The following is a 23,489-nucleotide window of genomic DNA, read 5'->3' on the forward strand; positions in this document are numbered from 1 at the left end:
TGCTCTGCCTTCACTTGGCCTTTTCTCCATCCCCTTCTTATAAGGACACCAGTCATACAGCCCCACCCTTATGACTCATTTAACCTTAATGACTCCTTTAAGGACCCTGTCTTGAGATACAGGAATGAGTAGGGCTTCAACGTCTGAGCTGGGGTGGGGGGCACGAGTTCAGTTGCTGCTGGCCCATGACTCAGTCTATTCACCTATTAGACCATTAATATCATTTGCCCTCAGGGCAGTCATGCCTTTAATGTGCGCTTATAGCTTACTGCTGCTTGCTCTCACTTTACCTTTAGATTTATTTGTTGGGGCTATTTCCCTTATTTTCTGAAAGCCCAGCAATGTATAAAAAATATGTTATTTTTCTAGTGTTTTGTAGAGTACTTGGTTGTCATACCGCTGGAAGCAGAAGTTCTTAACATTTTCATTTGTTTCTGATCCTGTTGCTTTCTAAGTCATCCATTGAGCTTTAGTTTCAATTACTTATTTTTTCTGTTTCTAAGTATTCTGGTTTTTTCTTCCAAATCTGCTTGGTGATATCTTAGAGTCTTTTGCTCCTGGCCATATTTTGAGTTCCTTCTTATTTATTTAACTTAAGGGTTCTTAACCAAGGTGGTACCATTACACAGGTGTTGGGAAATTTGTGGGGGAAATTTCAGTCATTCATTTTCCATACAAATGACGGCATCTAGAGAGTGGAGGTTAAGGATATGGCTAAAAATCTTATAAGGCAGAGGACAACTCCCCACATCAAGAATTATCTGTCTTAAAATATCATAGCGCCAAAGTTGGAAAACCCTGCTGCAGCTTCATAGTAAGTCTTGAAATCAGATAGTATCAGCCCTCTAATCTTCAAGTTTTTTCAAAAATGCCCCAGATATTCAAGGTTCTTTGCATTTTTATATGTTACAAAATGTACATATCAATTGGAAATTTCATTGGGGTGGTAGAATAATTTGATGAAAATTGACATCTAACCATTTTAAGTCTTCAGATTTATTAACTTGCTATATAACCATTTATTTAGGTTTTTAAAATGTCTCAGTAATGTTTTATAATTTTTAGTATATAAAATCTCCCATAGCTTTTGATAAATGTATTAAGTGTCATGTGTTGTGATGCTATTTTAAATAATCTTTTATTAAAATTTTGTTTACTATTTGCTGCTAGGATATAAAAATACAACTAGTAACTAGTATATTTGCCTATTCATTTCATTTTTCTGTGATTTATTAGGATATTATATATTAACAATTGTGTTATCTACAAATGAAAAGAATTTTCCTTCTTCTATTTTTATGTTTCTGATTTGTTGTTGTTGTTGTTGTTTTTTTTTCCTTATGGCACTTGTTAGGTACTTCAGTAAAATGTTATTTAGAAACAGTGAGTGGACTTTTTCTCATTACCTTTTCCTCATTCTTGGGAGAAAAGTGTTCAGTGTTTCACTGTTAATTATGATAGCCCTTTGTCAGGTTGAGGAAGTTTGTCTCTGTTTCTAATTTCTAAGAATGTTCAGTCATGGTTGGAATTTGTCAGATGCTTTTTCCTGTGTGTGCTGAGATGGCAGACGTTTTTCTCTCTTTTATTCTATTAATATATTGAATTAATTAATCGACTTTACAGATGATAAACATTCCAATCGAGTATTTCTAAGATAAACTCTAGTTTGTCATCATATATAATCCTATTTACATATTGTAGGACTCTTTTTGCTAATATTTTGCTAATGATTTGTATGTCCATGTTCCTGAAAAACACTGGTATATAATTTTATTGTAATGTATTTGTCAGGTTTTGGTATTAGGATTACTTGGATCTTATAAATGAGTGCCCCCCTCATATCAAAAAGGGTTTTTTGTGAGTGCATCATTCACTTTTAAATTTTTTCTTTAAATGTTTGGTAAAATTCACCAATATAACCATCTGGGTTTAGAGCTTTTCTTTTAGAAATTCTTTTTTTAATTACAAGTTCAATTTCTTCAATGGATGTAAGGTGTAGTAGTCAGAGTTCTCTGGGGAAACAGAAAATATATATAGTTTCATGTTATTTGTGGTAAGTCCAAAATTAGCAGGGCCAACAGGCTGGGAAACCCAGAGAAGAGTTGATGTTGCCTTCAGGCTCAGCTTGAGCTGAAGGCAGTCTGGAGGAAGATTTCCTGGGGGATCTTTGGGTCTGGAACTTGCAGAGTCACAACCAACAAAGAGGTGTTGTGTTTCAGATCCAAACGTATTCTGGGGGCAAAACTCCCTCTTTCTCAAGGACTCCAGCACTTTTCTCTTAAAACTATTAGCTGGTTGTTTTAAGGCCCACCCACGTTATGGAGGGTAATCTCCTTAACTCTTGAATTAAATATTAATCACATCTAAAAATGATTTTCACAGAACTATCTAGACTGATGTTTGATCTAGAAGTGGGTACTATGGCCTTGCCAAGTTGACACAAACTTAATTACCACAGAAGGTAATTCAGGTTTTCTCTTTATTCTTGTGTCCGTTTTCTACATTGTGTTTTTTTTTCCAAGGAATGTATCCTTCTTTTCTAACTTGTGGAATATTTTTGGCATAAACTTATTCATAATACTCTTATATTCTTTCAGCGTCTATAAGGTATGTAGCAATATCCCCTCTTTCATTGCTGATATTGGTCATTTCTTTCTCTTTTTTTTTTGTTGTTGCTATTGTTGTTTGTGGGGGTTTTTTTTTTTCACATTCGATATTGCTTTTTATTACTTTCAGGTACACAGCATAGTGGTTAGACAATCAGACTTCACAAAGTGTTCCCCTTGATATTTTCAGTACCTACCTGGCCTAATACCTAGTTATTACAATATTAGTGACTGTATTCCCTATGCTGTCAAAAAATTGAAAATGGAACTGCCTTATGACCCAGTGATTCCACTCTTGTGGTATTTATTCGAGAAAACACAAACACTAATTCAAAAGAATATATGCACCCCTGTGTTTATTGCAGCATTATTTACAATAGCAAGCTATGGAAGCAACCCATTGCCTATCAGTAGAGGAATGGATTAAAAAGTGATGGTACATATATGCAATCGAATGTTACTCAGCTATAAAATGGAATGAAATCTTACCATTTACAACAGCATGGAAGGACCTAGAAGCAGGGGCGTCCAACCTTTTGGCATCTCTGGGCCATACTGAAGCAAAAAGAGTTGTCTTGAGCCACACATTAAATACACAAACACTAATGAAAACTAATGAGCAAAAAGAAAAAAAGAAAAAAGATTTTAAGTAAATTGATGATTTTGTATTGGGCCTCATCCATAGCCATCCTGGGCTGCATGTGGCCCAGGGGCCCTGAAGGGTGTTAGGCTAAGTGAAATAAATCAGAGAAAGACAAGTACCATTTGATTTTACTTACAAGGGTAATCAAAAGAACAAAATAAACAAACAGACGGAATTGAAACAGACTCATAGATACTGACAAAAGACTGATAGTTGCCAGAGGGAAAGGATGTTGGGGACTGGTGAACAAGGTGAAATAATTAAGAAGTCCAAATTGGCAGTAACAAAATAGTCACATGGGTGTGAAGTACAGCATAGGGAACATCCTGCCTTATTTCTTGATCAGTCTTAATGAGAGTTTATTAATTTTATCAATCTTTTCAAACCAGTTTTTAACTTTCTTATTTATTTTCTATTTCTTTGATTTCCACTCTTAATTATTTAATTCAGATAACTTACTTTGGGTTTGTTTTGCTCTTTTTCTGGCTTCTTAAGGTAAAAACTTAGACCACTGAATTTTTTAAACCTTTCTTTTCTAATATAAACTTTTAAATCTTTTAAGTTTCTCCTAAGTACTTTTTTGCTGCATCCCACAAATTTTTGACATATTTTGTTTTCATTTTTATTCCTGTGATTTCCTTGATCTAAGTGTTATTTTTAATGTGTATTATATAATTTCTAAAATATTTTAGATTATCTGTATGTCTTATGTATTCCTAAACTTAATTCCATTGTAATCAGAAAACATATTCTATACGATTTCAACTTTTTGAAATTTCTTTAGACTTATTTTATGTTTGCAGGTATGTTCTATCCTGGACAATGTTCCATGTTCACTTGAGAAGAATATATATTTGCACATATTGAGTATATTGTTCTATTGGGTTGGCCAAAACATCCATTTAGATTTTTCTGTAAAATAAAGGACACATTTTTCATTTTCACCAATAACTTTCTTGATTTGGATATTTTGAGTATATCAGCTTTTTCCTGCATGGTATGACATTGATTATTCTCAATTAATTTCTTGATTTGACTGCTGTCAACTTTAACTGGTCTATCAGAGCATTGTCCGGTGAGAAATCTCCAGCATGAAACTTCACAAACCACTTTTGACACAGTGTATACTGCAGAAATCTTTTTTTGCATTTCAGTTGTTTTTACATTTCTTGAAATAACAAAGCATGATGTGTCAAAAATGTTGCCTATTCCATCTTCAATATAAAATGGCTACATAAAAATTTACTAATTTTCATAAGTTTTTTAAAAATGCAGGCTGATATGACAGCTGTCACATACAGTCCAAAAAGTGTTTCAAATGAAGTTAAGGACAACTAAGCGCTACTAGAGCTATCTTATGGAAAAAAACAAATGAACTTTTTGGCTAACCCAGTATAATATCTATTAGATAATAGTGGTTGATAGTGTGGCTCATATTTTTTATATAGTGTGTATACTTGTTTTATCAATTACTGAGAAAAAAATGTTAAAATCTAACCATGATTGTGGCTCTATTTTTTCTTTGAATTCTGACAGTATTTGCTTCCTATCTTTTGAAACTCAGTTAATAGCAGATTCATTTCACTCATTCCCATTGTTTTTGGGAATATTGTATTCTCTGATGGTTCAACCCTCTGTGTTTATGAAATTTCCCACATCTTTTGCAATGTATTTAATTTTGAAGTATTTTTTGTCTGATGTTGATACAGCTACACCAAGTTTTTTATGATTGTTGTCTCCATGGTTTATCTATTTCCTTTTAATTTCAATATATCTATGACTGCATTTAAAGTGTGTCTCCTGTAGTCAAGATATAATTTGGTTTTAATTTTTAAATGAAATCTGATAATCTCTGTCCTTTATTTGGAGCATTGAGACTATTTGTATTTAATTATTGATATAGTTAGATACAAGTCTCCCATTTTGCTGTTCGTTTTCTGTTTTTCTTATTTGTTTCTCTCTTCTTCATTTTCTGATTTCTTTTTGGTTAATATTGTTTCATGTGCTATAAAATATAAGAACCTTACAAAAGTATAATTAGTATATTTTCATTCACTGCTGTTATCCTTTGTGCTGTTGTGCTATGTATTTACTGTATTTTATCTTATACATCCCATAATTCATTGTTATTACTTTTGCTTTAAATTAATATTTACTTCACAACTAAGAATAGAAAATATTGTTTTATGTTTATGGATACATCTCATTTCTAGTTCTCTTCATTCCCTTGTGACCATCTGAGTTCCATGTAGTGATATTTCCCTTTAACCCAAAGAACTTTTTTCTTTAGCATTTCTTTTCGTGGCAGTATGCTGTTCATATATTCTTTCAGCAGGTTTTTTGTTTATTTTGTTTTTAGTACTTTGAAGGTGTTCTATTGTCACCTGACCTTCATTATTTTAGGGAAGACATTAAATGTCATTCATTTCTTTGTTTCGTAATATGAAAACTTTTTTTTCTCCTTGCTTATTTATTTGGGCTTTTAGTACTTTATTTATGATGTGTGATGGTGTGGTTTTCTTTGATTTTATCATGTTTGGGGCTCTATAAGCTTTTTCAATCTGTTGATACAGGATCTTTCCCATAAAGCTTAGACAATTTTTGGCCTTTATTTCAAGCACTTTTCTGCACCATTCTCTCTTCTCCTACTGAGACTCTAATTGCATATATGTTCTTTATGTTGTTGAACATATTTATTTCTGCTGTTTTATGTATTTAGTAATTTTTTTTAAGTGTATGCAGAATGTGTGGCTGATAGGTTATAGGTAGTCTGGCTTTTTATCATCTTTACAAGATGTTGAGTCTTGTTCTGACTGGCAGTTGAACAACTGGTAATTTTTATTCTGCCAGCCTTGTTTTAGTTTAGTGTAGTTCTATTTGGTTTTATGTTTAGTCCTAGGGTGTGACTCTTCCTCTAGGGGATGGGTCTTCCCTATTCATAAGGTATGAGCTTACCGGGATTTCAACTGAATACCCAAGCTGCTGGATTTGGTTGGAATCCAATGTGGTCTCTCCACTCTGGCTGATATCTCCCAGCACAGTGTGGCCTAGGTATTTGCTTAACTCTTCACCAAACAACAGTCTCTCTTCTGTTTTGTACTCTCACCTGGTGTATTGGTGTGGATGGTTCTCTTTTGCACAGATCTCTTCTCTCCAGTAGTCTGTCCCATAAATTGCCTCATGAACCCTGGACTCAAATCTATACCTCTTTGGCTCACTGACACCACTGAGCTGTGTTTGGGTTCCATCTTCGTGACCCTTAGTCCCTAAAGTCTACTCAGGCAGAAATTCAGGTCAAACTTCGTGCTTACTTTAAACATTCCCCCACTATAAAGCGTTACAGTTTTCCACTGCCTATTGTTCCATCCAGCACCTATATAGTTACTTCATATATGTTTTCCAGTTCTATAGTTGTTTACTGAAGAAGAGGAAGTCTAATAACAGTAAGTATGTCATGGTCAGATGTCTACTGAACCTATGTATTCTTAATTTTCTTCATATCACAGACATAAAGAATCTATATTTTAAAAAAATTACATGTAGAGATCATTTATTTTGGGATTGCAAATTGTTTTTCAGCCTAAATGTGCTAGTTTCCAGAAACAAATTCTTTTTAACCTCTTATATAACTTTTTTTCAATCCATCATATATTCCCCATCAACTATTAAAGGATGGTTTCCAAGGTCTTTTTATAAACTTGACTCTGAATTTATGTCTCAGATTGTGGCCGAGTTGAAGACACGTGGTATGTTTCCTGTTGTACATCATCACTCTTCTCTACCGTATTGGATGCTATACTTTTGAAATAGGTGTAGCTTATTTGAAGAGTATTATATATTTTTATTTTTTAATATTGATTGTTTTTAAATTTGTCTTGACATGTTATGCTCCTTCAATTATGGTGATTTTCCTTTTACTTGTTATATATAGGTGCATTCATACTGATTATTCCTGTATTCTCCTGTACCTCTTTTATTTTCCTGTACGTGGTATGAAATGGCTTCTCTGAAATCCAAACGTATTTATCATGAACAACTACAAGCACTAACAATTTCATTATGTCTTCTAGTGTGATTTTGTTACTACGTTTTTAATTGAGGTATATATTTCCCCTGCCCCTGCCATGTATTATAGTTAAGATTATGTATTATGTGTAATGTATACACACAGTTGGCCAAAAGTAGGTTTATAGTTCATATGGAAAAAGGCATGCAGGTTATGAATATTACAATAGCTTTGTTAATGTAAAAGAATGTCACAAAGGCAAAAAAAAAAACCCCATACTTTTGCCCACCGCTGCATGTGGGCACACACACACACACACACATATAAAATTTAGGATAGGAATAGGGGCATTACAAAAATATTTATTATAAAAAGTAGACACTGGCCTGATAGTGTTAAGAACCATTGCTTTAAACGTACCAGCATTTACTTATTTTATAGTCTATATCTGATCAGTCTAATACCCAAGGTGTTTGGATCTGATTCTGCTGGCTGCAGTTTATGGTACGCTATTTTCTTATGTCTTTTATATTTTTTAACCACTCATATTTTTTGAACTACTGGGATTCTTTGACACCTGGCTTGCTTGAAAGGTGTATTTTTTTCCCCCAGGGACGTGGGGGTGGGGGGGGGGTTTCCTTTGTCATGTGCCTGGAGGCACTTATACCAAATGGGAGCCATTAATAATAATTCCTCAGTTCATGCCACATCCCTACTTGAGCTGCAGCTCCACACCATACACAATCTTGGTTGTGGTTAAAGTTCTAAGGCGAGATTTGTTTTCTCTTCCTCCCGTGTTGTGGGTGGAAAAATTTTCATGCTATCTGCTTTCTTCAGGCAAGTTTCTTTTTCTTTTGTCTTTATATGTTGAGTGCAGTTTGTGAGGGGGGTTTCTAGCGCTAGGGAGCAAATCTCTTACTAGACCTCCAACTTCCAGACAAGTTCTAGGCTTTGTTTCCTCCGTCATCCCTTTTACAAGGTCAAAGCTTAATGTTACAGGCATCTGTGGATACTCCCAGGGGTAGCTTGCTTCGGGACCCTACTTTTACCATCCTAGTTTCCTGCTTTCATTTTATTTTTCACTTCTAAGCATTCCTTACATTCTTGCCTGACCAAAAGGTGCATTTTTAAAAGATGTTTTTAAAATATTTTCTTCAGTATTTTTAGTTGTTTTCAGTGGTATAATCAGAGTATTTTCATATGCTACTTTAATGAGAATACAGTTGATTTTTTTGTATGACTGATTATTAAAGCTCTTCATTTTTGCTAATGTGAGTATTTAGAGTATTTGGTCACTTTCTTTAGCCTATAATAGCAAAATATTTTTAGACATTGACTAAGATGATCAATTCAATGAGCTTGTTCATCTCTGTGTTATCTCCTTACAGTCAGTGCCTTTAGCATTTGTCCACTTATTAAACTATATCAGGTGAAAGAGTACTGTTACATTGTCCTTTGAGCAAAAATTTCTTCTAAAAAAATATTATATGATGACATCCTCCCCAACTGGGTAACAAATTTCCTTCTCATCTTAGAAATATATTGTTCACTTCAGTTCTTGAGTTTGAGAAAAATGTGCCTATACCTCGGATATTATCTTATGTAAAGACTCATGCTCTGCCCTGGCTGATGTGGCTCAGTGGATTGAGCACTGGCCTATGAACCAAAAGGTCACTGGTTTGATTCCCAGTCAGGGCACATTCCTCCGTTGCAGGCCAGGTCCCCCGTAGGGTGTGCATGAGAAGCAACCACACGTTGATGTTTCTCTCCCTCCTTTCCCCCCTCTCTGAAAATAAATAAATAAATAAATAAAAATTAAAAAAGACTCATGATCTGAGTTACAGCTTATATGATTAATTACAACATCATTGTTAAGAGTCTAGAGTGGTGTTGTCTGTCTTTGTATTTGTGTTCTTATTCTTCTAACAATTGTGAAACATCTTCTGTCAGTTTTCTTCTATTTGCCATTATGGACAGAAAATGAAAATTTCTGAATCCTCAACTGTGTTCAATGAAAGATTAAAAATAAAAATGACTCCAAAGAAACTCTGCCTCCTGAGGTCTTTCATATCTCCTGGGAAAATCAGACAATAGTTTAGGCAGTGCAGTATGGAAGTTGAAAGATGTTGAAATAGTATTATCCAAACAAGTTTACCTCTTTCCACCATACCTGCCAGGGTATTTTTCAAGACATTTTTGTTAGGAAAAAAAAAATAGAAAAATTATTCAGTGACTTTGTTTCTTTTGTCTTACTGAGAGAATAAACCAAATTCTTTGCGTAAATGTCTACCAGTCAAATTCAAAGGATGACCAAAGAGATGAAAACTCATCTCTTTGAGTTCAAGTACTCAAGGAATTGTCTTTAAGACAAGTCATTCTGGGCTTATAGAACATGTACATATAACATTGTTAATGTGTAGAATCAAGTCCTAAAGGGTAACATTATAAGTATTTGGACATGTGTAAACAACCCTGTCTCTGTCTAGGGACCTATCTGTTCTTCTCATACCTCTACCTTCCGTTTTTACCTCCATCCTTGACTTGACATCTTTCTCTTTCTATATCAGTGGCCATGTGTTCACAAGGTCACAGCCTTAAAATGTTCAAGTAGGGAAACACGCTTTCCCTAAGGGAACAGTGATCATAGAAAAGATCTGCAGGATGCCTTAGCACCTTGGCCATCAAGCTTTAGTCATATAAAATGTTGAATGACATGAAGGACAACTGCAAAGAGTAAGGACGAAGGGAGAAGTAGCCATGAGGCCAAGAATACCTTACATGACTTTACCTTAAGCTTTAATTTTCAAAATCAGACCTACAGAGAGGAGATAATACCACAGTTTACAGAGGTTATCCGAACACAGTAGCAGTTTTCCTTGTTTAATTACCACCTACCTACCTACATGGTGGACAGTTTAAGAACTGCTGATTCTTCGTAAAGGGCAATATATAGTGAGTCACAGAAAGACCAGTTGGGCTGGGGCAGAGTGGACAGAGGTCATTTACTTCTCGTCTGTCCCTCATCATTTTCCTCCGCAGCAGCTGGTGCTGGAACAGATCAAATTTATCGATCATTAGAAGCCTTGCCTTGGTGATTTCAGCACAATAGTTTTAACCCCTTATGATTCCTGAGTAGGTATAGAGAATGTTTGGCACAGTCTCCTTTTGTCTCTTGCGCATGAATTAATCCTAAGGGATTACATTTATTACATTAAAATCCTGAAGGATTACATTTTGGATAGATCATACCAAGCAGTGTGCTCTAGGAAAACAGGTCCTTTATAAAAATTTTTATGCTATTCATGGAAACTTTGTTCAGATGGAAAGTGTACACACAGTTCTCACTAATTCAGTAATATAGCAACAATTCAGTAGTAATAATTTAGTTATGTAACATTAAGGAGATTTTTTGATACTCTATGTTCATGGAAACTCATACTACCAATATTATTACTTGGATCAAAGACAACTCAGTCATGGTAACTTTCTTCAAAGCTTTGAATTGCCAATTTGACTAAATAATAATAATAACTCACTTGGCTAAAACTAGAGTAACATCTTTTAGTCTGTCCTCTTTTGCTTCCAGCTTGCAAACATCCAGTTTACACACCTAGAAATGTTATCAAACCTCCTTCTGTACAGTTCCTCAGTCATGCCACTGAAATTGATTCTTCACCTGTGTATGACTTTCTTTTCTTCGAAATTTCTCATATTGTCTCTTCTTTCTGTGTTTTAACAGAGGAGTGTATGTGTGATAAAATAAGAACTGGTCATGTTTTTATTTTGCAGTTATATTATCTGTATACGTAAGTTTTTTCAATACCTAAAGTAGTTTTATTATGTGTTTAAATGCTTTCATTATCCTGTTTGGATATTACATTCACTTCTCCAGCTAAGAAACTATTGTTTCACATGTAAAGTAATCATGACAAAATCCCTGTTTTAAAATTTCTTGTGCTTCTGGCCAAATGTTTATTAGTAGTTAAAAAAAATTCAATGTGCATATAAAGAAAAAGATACCCCTTTAGAATGACTTGTGAAATCACGCCAACCATAAAAATAAGGTGTTTTTACAGAGGCACAACCAAAAAGAAATTATGTGATGAAGAAGAAAAGAAACCCATAAAAGTTGACAGAAAAGCAGTAGTGGAATTGTGTCTCTTGGGCCGAGCTGGTGCTTATTCACAGCAGATGCCCCGCCCCTGGCACTGGCACAGGAGAGATGGCCGTGTGAAAGGCACGTGGCCCGGGGGGTTCTAAGAGTACAGCATCGCTGCTGTCAGAGGCGAATGGACCTACATTTTCAGATTGCATATTATGATCTGATTCTTCCATCTAAGCAAGCACCTAGTTTTGACCATTTCAAGTTAAGTTAAATATTAGATGTCTTTCCTTTCCTTCATGTTTGATACCAGCACTAACCTTCTAAAAATATGCTATGCCTGAAAGTCGGTGTGACCAAAGATGGTAGATAAACTGACCTAGGTTTCAACAAAGATTAATTTAAACCTGCAGTTTGGACAGTTGCAACCCTGCCACTCCAAAAGCACACGTGGCTTTTTTTCAGAGTGTGCGTGTGTGTGTGTTGTCCTGCCCTGGACGCTCCTCCTGAGCGGCACTGGAATCAGGAGAGCAGTGCTCACACAGTGCCCGCTGCCTGTGACTCTGGCTCTATTGCACAGCAGACTTTTTACTACCAAGAAATTGAAAAGCATTAAGTTTTCGGTGTTAGCCCATTTTTCTTCTTTTTTTTCTAGTTTTCCATTAGCCAGAACAGATTACCTGTCTAGGATTTTTTTTGTCACTTAAATGTGAGATAACATTTCTATTTAAAATACAGATTTAACTTTTGACCGAAAATTCATTACTAAGCTATGGTACCAAGTGGCAGACTCTCAACAAGTGGTTTTTGTTCCATGGAATTGCCACAAACTCTGCTGACTGCTTTTAAACATGATGGAATGAAATACAGAAATGTCTGGCTTATCGTTGTACCTGATGGACGTGTCCTTACATGACAAAGAGTCCCTTTGCCCCCATTTCTCCAACAATTTCTCATCCCTTCTGTGTCCTTTTTTAAAACTGCTGTGTATCCCATCCCTACTTCTCTTGATACCCTGCACAGCCACTCGTCCCATGTCCATCCCCCACAGTTTCTGTCTTGTCTTGTTTTTATGAGATGGTGAAAGGTTTGTGAATAGAGCTTTAACTGTATTTTAGCTAATTTTCAAGATACTTTGGTGCATTTTAAACAGGCGTTACAATATAGATGACAGTCCATGGCATTAATCAGAAAGTGTCCAAGAACTAATAAACAAACACAGGACAATCCAAAAAGCAGTCAAAAAAGACACCAAACAAGATAAAATATGTAACTATATATCTTACCATTCAGCTAATGATTCACATACATTTCAAAGTACAAAGTTGTATATATAGTAGATCATAAGTGCTTGTATTTTTCTATTTTTCACTTGAATTTATGCAAATGATTGCATCGGTGTTGTAAGCAGTTGAATTCACTAACAGAAAAGGTACTGAGATAATTTCTCATCATAGAACCACATAACCAATGAGGTTAGAAAAGTAGTTGGTAAGTTAAAAAAAAAAAACACAACAACAACAAAACCAACCCACACCCTTTGAACTCACTACAGATCCCAGGTCATTTTAGTAAATCTGAAAACTGAAGTTTGGGGGAGACACAGAGTGTTCATTTCCACTGCCAGCAGTTCTGGAGTTTGAACGCATGTTAGCTCCACGCCAGAACAGACTGACCCTTGCTTACTGTGCCCAGAACCAGGCAGTGCTGAACCCTCCAGACATCTGTCATTTACCATGCACCAGGAAGAACTGAATGGCAGTTATAGTGACTGAATTTTGCTTTTTAAACATCACATTGCAAACTTACCCTTTAGGTTGTAGACCACCTATTACAAACTTTCTTATTCTCTAAGTATAGAAGACAGAATGAGAAGTAGTTACTTTATCATTGTCAGTCTTTCAGACAATATGTAATTTAAGTATTCAAGCTTTTAAAAATCCCATAACTAATAGATTTTATTGAAAGTAGAGTTGTTACTATATCTGTATACATAAGAAAGTAATTTTTTACTTTAAAGCCAACAGAATTTGGCTATTAGGAGAACTGTTTGCATGTATATATCCATACTAAACAAGTGTATATGCTATTGAAAACTATTTTAGATGCAGGCAACAGAAGGTGGAGAATTAAAAGAGTTGTTATGGGAAATCAATAAAAGTTAATTGGTAATGATGGTTGAAGTTTAGAGAAAGCATCAATCGATTCAAGAGCTGTAAATTATCACCCATTCTGATGACATGGGCGCCTACACATTGAGCCCGTCCTTGATTGATGAACTAAGAATTGAATAATGGCCTCAGAAAAAAAGAAATCACTTCTGAAGCTAAACTCAGACTTGCAATGTTTTCCTTCCAGAAATAAGCAGGGGTTGGTGATGATAAAAGGTTGTGGGCTTTTGTGCCACCACAGTCAGAAATTTTTAAGAAGTCATTTTTAGTTCCCAGTAAGGAAATAAGATGCATACATATATATCTCCCTCCCTCCCTCCCTCCCTCCCTTCTTTCTTTCATTCCTACCTTCTTCCTTTCCTTCCTTCCTGCCTCCCTTCCCACCTCCCTCCCTCCCTCCCTTCCTCCTTTCTTTTTCCTTTTTGAGGCATCAATGACTGTTGAAACGGTATTTTGGGAGATGTACTCTGGTTTTGAACCACCTTCCGCATGGCTGAGATTATAGAGCAAGCCCTTGGTAAGGGTGCAGATCCTGGGTTTGCACACAGCTGTGGTTCTCAAGGCACTTCACACTTGAGTCTCCTGGGAAGCTTTGATCGAGCAAAAGAAGAGAAAGGACTCATGGACACGGACAGCAGTGTAGTGATTGCTCCGGGAGGGGGGCCGGTGGTGGTGGAAGGGCGTGTAAGGGGGATAAATGGTGATGGAAAAAATACAATGAAAAACGAACTATTTTTTATAAAGTACTGATGCCTAGAGCTCCACCTTAGAGATTCTCATTTAATTTATCTGGAGTAAGGCCCCGGCATTAGTATTTTTCAAAAGTTTTAATATGACTCTAGAACTTTTTGGTATACAGGTTCGCTATGAGATGACTAACAATAATAATGAACATCAAATTAAAAAATGGAAGTGAAGATTTAGAATTGCTTTTTTCTTTTTAATTACATGAATAATATATAAATTATTCCTTGTTACTGATAAAAGAAACCACAAAATTTATGAAGTAAAATTGAAATTCCTCTTTACCTTACTAAACTCCACTCTCTTCACCAGAAGTAACCACCATTAATTTACTGTTTATCTTTCCAGTGGTTTTCTTACACTCTTAAAAATGCATACAATTACTTATAATTATATATAGTGTTTTTGAAACAAATAGAATTATATTACATTTATGTATATTATTCTGTGGTTTCTTTTTTTCACTTTTGGGGAGATCTTTCCAAGTCAATGCAAATAGATCCACCTCTTTTTAAAAAATATTCTTTTACTTCAGTCCTTTTAATGTCTGAAGTGTTTCTTGGCATGTACGTACTTTAATTCCTTTTTCGTTTTCACATATTTACAACTTAGTGGTAAAGAATATGGACTCTGTAGCCACGCTACTAGGTTTCATTATAAGTATAATTGTTGTTAGTATTATTATCATCACTTAATTTTTTTATTTTTTACCAATATGGACAACACTAAAATTAATATCTTAGTACCAAAATAATTGTGCTTATTAGTGAATATTCCTGTAGGGCAGATTGCTGAAGGTAGAGATGCTGAGTCAGATGGTATGTGTATAAATATTTAGAAATATGCTATCAAATTGCCCTCCAGGAGAGGCAGTCTCAATATACATTTGCTCTAATTAATAGAAAATCTGAATGCAATATTTATTTCAAGACCTAAATAAACCATTTGCATTACAGTATGACTGTATGGGCTAACTAAAATGTCAAGCTTCTTTATTTTGACTGGAATTTTATTGAGTCAGTTTGATAGCACTGACTGTAGCATGTCAACCTGAAGTTCTGATTTAGAATCATAAACATATGATTAAGGGAAATGGAAAATTATTTACTCATTTTTTTTGGCAAAATATTTGACAAAGAAAGTACAAGAGGGGTAGAAATAAAACTGGGCATTGGTAGTGAACAGTCTGTAATCGTTTCAACCTTTCATCTCAAAGGGAGAAGCTTGCTTCCCCACAGCATAGTAACGGAGCAGTAACCCAAATCTGAAGAAAGATCTACTTCAGATCTCTGGGTCTGTGTGTGTGTGTGTTAGTGTTTTAAATTCAGGACCCTATATATTTTTAGACTTACATATAGTAAATTTGCATCAATATTGTTAGGTGTAATGTTTTTATATAATTAAAATACAATTGAATTTATTTTCAGTTAAAACTTCCTTCTACATAAACTGAGTCTCGATAATTTCATCAGTACAAATAGGTAGTGTAATACTTATGTCATAGGGTTTGGGGGAGGACTGATTATATAACACGTTCAAAGCCTTTTACACAGTGTCTAGAACATAGTAAGCTCTCAATAAATTGAACCTGTTATCATTTCTATTATTATCATTTTAATTCTGTTAATAGTATGTTCAGCCCTGTTGTCTATAGATCATTTTATTTTTAGCATTAAAGTAATTGAGGGGGATACTGGCTTCTGAATTTCAAAAGATACAAATGAATTATTTTTTGTGTGTTACATATGCATTTGTTCCATAAGAACGTTTTTAAAAGAACATAGAATCACCACTAATATTTTTGAAAACTGAATACTTTTACCACTGTACTTAAGAAGAATATGTAAAATTTTATTTAAATGTATTATTGTTTAATTGGCTTACAGTCTTAGGAATTCAGATATAAAAAGGAAATTTTTAAAAAAACATAAATTCACATGACGAATAGGTTGCTTTGATAGAGGTTAGGAAAGTGTGTGCATTGTCTTGAAAGGCACTTCCAGCTCTGTGATTCTTCAGTTTTCTAACTCTCCCCTTGATGTGTTGGAGCAGGTTGTGTAGTGTGAACAAGCTATACCCAAGTATAAATTTAGATTGTTCGGGAGATGTCAGAACAAGATGGGGCATTCGTCTGGAAGGTTGGTCTTAGACTCTGTCTCTTATCCTCAGAAAATAGAGTGGGCAGATTGCTTAAAGAAGAAGCTACGCTCTAGGTCTTTACTTTTCCTTATCTTTCTCAGGTTCTCGGATGGCATTTCTGCCCATCCACCTCCCTCCTACCACCAGACTTGGATCCAGCAGCCCCCATGTTTCATTGATTGACAGACAATTGAACAGACGACAAGTGTTCAGACACATTAGAACAGAAGGCTATAGACTTGATGAAAGTTATTAGTGTTAGTTCTGGATTTTAGTTGGATGGTATCAAGATTAAAATGATAAACAGTCTCTTCAGTCAGTTATCTTTTGCCCAAATTGTTTCTGAAATTCTTTCCAGTCTGGCTTTTCTTTAGCCCTCCTGGCCTCCCACTGGGCATCTGCATTGATGTTTTGTTTCCTCTCACTTTTCCAGAGGTTTTTATGCACTCCTTTCCAATATTCACTCCTTCCCACCCTGTATCTTGCAGTTTTTTTCCACTCTATGCTCTCTCCCTGATGTTGCTTTACTTACTGTTCTTTTAATATATCTTTTCTATTGAAAAGCTTACAAATCACTGTATCCTTATTCTTAATGCCTCCACCAAACCCCAAAAAATACAAATTTAAGTTTCCAAATTCATACTGAGCTAATACTTTACAAATACTTAGATACATCTAAATTACATTTTTATCCACTACATTTTTAGACAGACAAATCTAGTTCTCTATCTGTGGTTTCACTCCTCTGCCCAATTTTTTAAAATCACTTTTGGGATTCAGGGGAAATACACAGCTGATGAATTGTTTAATTTAAACTATTGAGGTATTTACAAATCAATGTCTATATAATGTCTGTATGATCTAGTGGTCTTTAGTTGAGCTCAGTTCTAACTTTTACTGCTGATATAATTTACTTACTCAGTATTCTACACTGCCAAAATGACAAGTTTTCCAAGGACCTTAGCAGATTTAAATTCTGATTTCCTAATCAGAGTTTCCATTTTTATTAAGGAATTCTGAAAACTTCTAATACATTTTGATTAATCTGTTAATTAATGTAGGTATTTGGACTTAGTTTATAAAAGCCATAATTACTTATTTCATAATGCAATTAAATATTCCTAAAGATGTAAGTCTGAAAGATTTGTTTTTATTTATTTTGCAATTTTAGGTGCTAATATATCCATTGTTGGCATTCTTCTTTGATTTAAAAATTTTGATCTTATTTTGATAGTCTTTTGAAAAATTGTCTCCAATTTGATTATTTCCCATCTTAAACATCTTATAAGAAGTAATATATGTAGAATGTGCTATGCTAGCTCTTTAGAATTAAAGTATAAAATAATTTTATGAAGAATTTTATAATGTTTTAAGATTAATCTGAACATATTGTTTATCTTGATGTTTAATATGTGAGAAAATATCCTTTGTGCCACTGGTTCATCATTCTGTAAAACGCTTAACATTAGTTGGGTTATCAAAATACACACAGAGTATGGTTTCTTTGTATATAGTCTTCTGCTTGTGAGTCTGTGCCCGTATACAGGTGTGGATAAAAGTAGGTCTATAGTTGTAATACAAATAAATAATAAAATATATAACACAAGAATAAACTGTTTTTGCGCATTATATGCCTGCTTTCTCCCACCCCTATATTTTCTAAGCATGTAGCTATACACTTGCACACATGCCATTTTTATGCTCACATCACAGTGTAATTCATTCAGACGAACAAAAGCAACCCTATTTGGAGAGGTGTGGAGAGTGAGCCAGGGAGACTAGTGCCCTGTAGAGCGTATGCGGAGCATGTGATCTGGTAGTCTTTGTGAGCTGAAAGGTAACTGAACGTTTCCATTTTGGTGTCAGTCCTTTGGGAGGGAAGGGGTTTCATAATGGTGTGTGATCTGCACTCTTAGTAAGAGTGATTGACGTTGAATGATTAAATAAAAGAGGAAAATAAATACCACTCCTCCCCTTTAAAGGCTGAGCATATATACACTGAATGCAAATGTTTTCAGAGTTGAGGGCAGTCTGCCTGATGATAGCACATATCTGAAAAAGCCAGGGGGTGTGAGGTGGCAAGTCAAAATGCAAGGAAACCAAAATTATATAGCATCCTTAAAAATAACTTTTAAAACCCAAATATAATGGTAAGTGCACATATAGAACATGACGGAAGACCCCATTTGTGAAAGTGGAACCCTGACATCAGGCCCTTGGTAAATGAGTGGGTAAAATGGTTCCCTAAATTGGATAACACCGTGTGTACCACAGTGGCAGAGGAAATTGATGTGTCTGCGGGAGGGCCTGCTCTATTACTGAAGCCTTTAACCCATTTTCTTTTCCTTTGAAAATGAGTTCCTAAGCAGATGTTATCCTCAAGAAAGTGAATTTAATTCAAAGGGAGATATTTTATAGATTGGGCAAATTTAAGAAATCCCTTATCTATTATTGAAGAGGAACTATATGGGAAAACATGATTATAAGTAATATGGTTACTTTTGAAAGATGTCATTTTTTAAGTGTGCCATTTTGGAGGCCTGATTTCCAGCATTAGTAATTTTTATTCTTTAATGTTGCATTATCTTTTAAAACACATGGCTGAAACAATAGTGAATCTTCATTGCAGTATTAATTACAAAGTTTTATTTTATTAAGGCATGTAATTACACAATAAATAATTTAACTAGAAAAAGTGCTTTCTTGGGTATTCTCTTTAATTTTTGAAACTACTAGGGTGTATTTTTTCCCTGAGATAAATACTTGTTAATATTGCAAAGAATAAAAGCCCATCTTGTGAATTCATTATTCTTACCATCTATTAATGGTAATATTGATAATTGGAGAGGCAGGCCGTAGTTATCGGCAACTAAAAACTTCACTCTTTATAACTTATCCCAGAAAATAAAATACTAAGTATCCTACATATACTGCTCAGTAGATTAGTATTAGCTTACCAGTTTGTCTTTGAAATATATGGTAATGTAAGTTATTAAGCCTGCTATTCTCACACACACAAACCTCATTACAATTATTTTGTTGTCATAATAGTCTTAAACTGACTCTCACAGTTACCACTTACTTTGCTATTTTCTTAAAACTTTGCGACCTATTGTTTGTGCTTCATAATGAGAATTATGGCTTCATCAATATATTTGAAAATAAATTTAAAATAGAAAATCCGTAAGACATTTCATTTAGGTACAAATATAAGCAAATTCTGTACTTAACAAGTAGATTAAAAACCTCTGTAATTATAAAATTTTAATTTTCTCCACTTTATGCTGTTTTGTGTTTTTCATATAAAATTTTAGAAGAAAGTCTGACTGAAATTGAACAGATATATCTTCCAAATAATTTACTTGCTCAGCTTTTAGAAGTACAAATTTTCAAACATCTAATACAGAGCCTCACACCCAGTGTGCACCTAAATACTAATTAAGGATGGATTTATGCTTATTTCAATTTAGAATAATTACCCTAGGAGAAAACTGATTTCTTACAGAAGGTAAAGAAAGTAAATTCTTGGCATCACTGAACAATTATCAGCCTTTTAAAATCCAATCTAAGTAGTTAGAAGCTTTCTTTTATAACATCCTTCTGGTGCAAATACTTACTGTATTGTTCCAGAATTACTTGGTAATTTGCCAGATATCATTCACCATAGACATCTGACTTTCTTATATATCAAATTTCACTGCATTACTTAATTTGTACAAAGGAAAAAAATTCTTCCAATTGACTGGTTTCCATAGTCAATATAATTAATACCCAAAGAAATATTAAACTGATGACATTTAATTTGCTCTGTAATTTTCCCAGTTGCTGGGTACATTGTCATATTATGTCAACAGTTGTATTTTTTAACTATCTTTTAAAGCTAGCTGGGATTGTTTTTGAGCATTGGCTGCCCTCTAGTGGGCTAAACTATTCTTTTAAAATAACCTGTCAGGTCTTTAAAAGGGGTCATTTCTATTCGGAAGCGATCCCTATAGCTTTCATCTTTTACATTGACTGGTGTGTTGAATGCAGCTAGCTTCGTAACTTTGCTGTAGCGTTTTAGTGATGATGGCCTTTGAACCAGCTGGTCTGGTCAGTGTCATTATATGTTTATTAAGAAGGTACGTTAACATAAGCTGATCTCATTGACAGGGTGTGTACTTTGGTGTCTTTTTACATACATAAATAACATCGTACGACACATTCTCCCTACCTCTAAGGTGTTTTCATCATTCTTGTTGCAGATGCTACAACTGTGGTGGCCTTGATCATCATGCTAAGGAATGTAGTCTACCTCCTCAGCCAAAGAAGTGCCATTACTGTCAGAGCATCACGCACATGGTGGCAAACTGCCCGCATAAGACTGTTGTGCAGCCGCCCGTCAGTTCTCAGGGAAGACAGGAAGCGGATTCGCAGCCGTGCACGTCGGCTTTCCCACGGGAGGTGGTGGGAGGGCATGGCTGTGCATCAGCCCCATTTCCTCAGGAGGCTAGGTCCGAGGTCTCAGAATGGCCCGGCAGGTCACCTCAAGAAGCTTCCTCCACGAAGTCGTCTGCAGCACCCGAAGAACAAAGCAAAAAGGGGCCTTCTGTTCAAAAAAGGAAAAAAACATAACCCTTCTTCTTAATGTATTGTTTTCTTTCCCCGGTTGGGAAGTCTACCTCATGCCAATACAGGGGAACAGTATTTCACAGACAGCAACTGACCTGGGGTTTTTAACTACTGTTGAGGAACTGTGAATTTTTTTAACCTGACAAATCACTCTAAGCAAATTGCATTTGAGCAGGGTGTCCTGTTTTATGTAATTCAGAGAATGAGATACTATGTATATCTATATGTGCATGTGTGAGAGGGAGAGAGCCTGAGTCCTGTGTGTGTGTAGAAGGGTTTATATAGGGATGTGGACATACATATAAAGAGAGTTGGTCTTTATATATGTGTGTATAGAGATACAAGCACACACCCTCCCTCCCAGAATTTGACATCCCCAAGAACTAAAAACGTATGAAGCATTTTAGATGGTTTCAAAAGTAACCCCTGGAGTTTTTCTTGAAATACCACTCCCTTTACATTACATAAAAATAAAAACATGACTGTTACCTTTTGTGTGAACCAAAGGACACTTCAGATCTCAGAGCTGCCAATCACATGGTACTTAAGGTTTTTAAATAATTACTTCCCCCAAGTTTGGGATTGCCTTTTATTTTGTTATCTGTAGAGTGTCCCCACCCCCTTTGAAGGCAGTACCTTAACTCCATATTCCTCTGACTGCCATAACCTTTTTTGAATCCAGGATACATAACTCCAGAAAAGACAATGAATGTGTAACTTCTGTGCCGATATTTCAATGTTTTTAACTCGTATATTTTGATTGTAAATTAGATGCATATTAAGAGAAAAGAAGGGGAGAGGGCAATGTAAAAATGTAGTGACTTGATTGTTTTCAGTGGTATTTCGATACTGGCTCATAACCTTTTACATGTTACGAGGTGTTTTAAGGGATTGTGGCAACAGCAGCAGCTTCCCTTGACTAAATCGGTCCTTTTAACCATCACTTGGAGCAAGGGCCCTCCTTGTTTACTACTGAAGACCTTGGAGGAAAACTCCAATTGTTTGGTATATATTTTGGTGGCTATTTTTATTCCCCCGAAAGAGTTATCTAACTTGTTTCTAAAACAAACAAAACAGCAGAGATATGAATAAAATGCCAGGGTTAAGAGTAAACTTTAAGTGGGTGCTCCCAATTGCCCAATATGTATCATCTTGAATATATTAAAAAGTACAGTGTTTGGTGGCAGGCAACTAGAGCGATGAGCCTGGGGCAGAGGTACCAGAACCTCTCCTACCAGAGAGCTAGATGGATTTTATACAATAAAATTGATCTCACATAAGTTCCCTTCATGACTCATGCTAAAGTAACCCGTAGGGTGGATTCAGGATGAACATGCAGTGATAATAAAAACACTTCTCAGGTTGGTCCTCAGTTATTGTTAATAAATTGATTAGGGAACAATCATAGTATTGGTTCCTTTTAGGTTTCAGTCATGAAAATTCATTTTGGCGTCATCCTGATTATAGATATTATGGGTATATTTCTGAAACATTTCCAAGAAGGTACCAGTTAATTATAATGCTTAACATTGACAATAAATACAGTTTTGGTATAAGCTCAGATAATCAAAAGAAGAAGAAGAAGAAGAAGAAGAAAGAACAGACAGAAAGGAAGTACAGAAAGAAAGAAAATAGCACGGCTCAGATGAGACACGGCTCAGATGAGACACGTCCTAGTGAATAGTCTCAGCTCCTTCCCCGCTTGTCCTGCCATCGGAGACGTGCACAGCTGCTGCTGTTTCGGCAGGCCAGGCATAAGGACAAATGCCCAGGGCTGGGCCACCGGTCCTTTACAGCTCAGATTGAATTCCACCGCAGTGTGTGTGAGCATCTCCATGGTACATATACTGACGTACCAGTGTGTTGTGATGCAACGCTTACCTTTGACGATATTGAATGTGATATAGCTGTAGAGAAGTCCTTCCTCGCCTTATGTGAGGATGGTAAGCATATTTAAATTATGTAGACAAATCAAAGTGGCATTGCTTAATTTTTAGCAGGTATAATAAGCAGGTTAACAGTAAAAATGCAAAACATAATAAGTCACTTTGAAAATTCAAGCCAAAGTTTCTTGACCTTACAGAAATAGGAAGTTACAGACTTGAGAATTGGACATTCCCTGTTTCCATGTTAAAAAGTTCAAAGCCGAGATCATTTCTTTTTTTAAAGACCTTTTATAACTGTGGACCTATGGGTGCAATTTAAAATCATTTTAAGCATCTTACCAGATTGAACGAAGACCACATACCAAATCTATCTTATGATTAAAAAATTGGGGTTTATTTTTTATATAAGAATATTATCACTCTTACATAATGTACTCAGGACAAAGAACTTTGCTCAGGGAACATACCATATGATGATGATGTTGTTTCTTTACAGAATAGTCTACAGTCCTGCTTACTCAGAACAAACCAAATAACTGACCTTTATATAAGTATTATATACTGATGTTAGTAAACTACCT

At 35.2% G+C, this 23,489-nt stretch overlaps 1 protein-coding gene across 2 annotated transcripts in view; it reads left to right on the forward strand.

The window, feature by feature from the left end:
* Window positions 1-21,025, forward strand: part of LIN28B (lin-28 homolog B) — a 107,472-nt gene extending 86,447 nt beyond the window's left edge. For both annotated transcript variants that reach the window (XM_054568875.1, XM_054568876.1), the window contains exon 4: window positions 20,656-21,025. In XM_054568875.1, the coding sequence (XP_054424850.1) occupies window positions 20,656-21,025 (370 nt within the window). The remainder of the gene's footprint in view (window positions 1-20,655) is intronic.
* The last annotated feature ends 2,464 nt before the right edge of the window (window positions 21,026-23,489 follow it).

This window comes from Pteronotus mesoamericanus, unplaced genomic scaffold (assembly GCF_021234165.1).
Source record: "Pteronotus mesoamericanus isolate MK-2021 breed Mesoamerican mustached bat unplaced genomic scaffold, CSHL_Meso_final contig_20, whole genome shotgun sequence".
In the NCBI taxonomy this organism is placed as follows: Eukaryota; Metazoa; Chordata; class Mammalia; order Chiroptera; family Mormoopidae; genus Pteronotus; species Pteronotus mesoamericanus.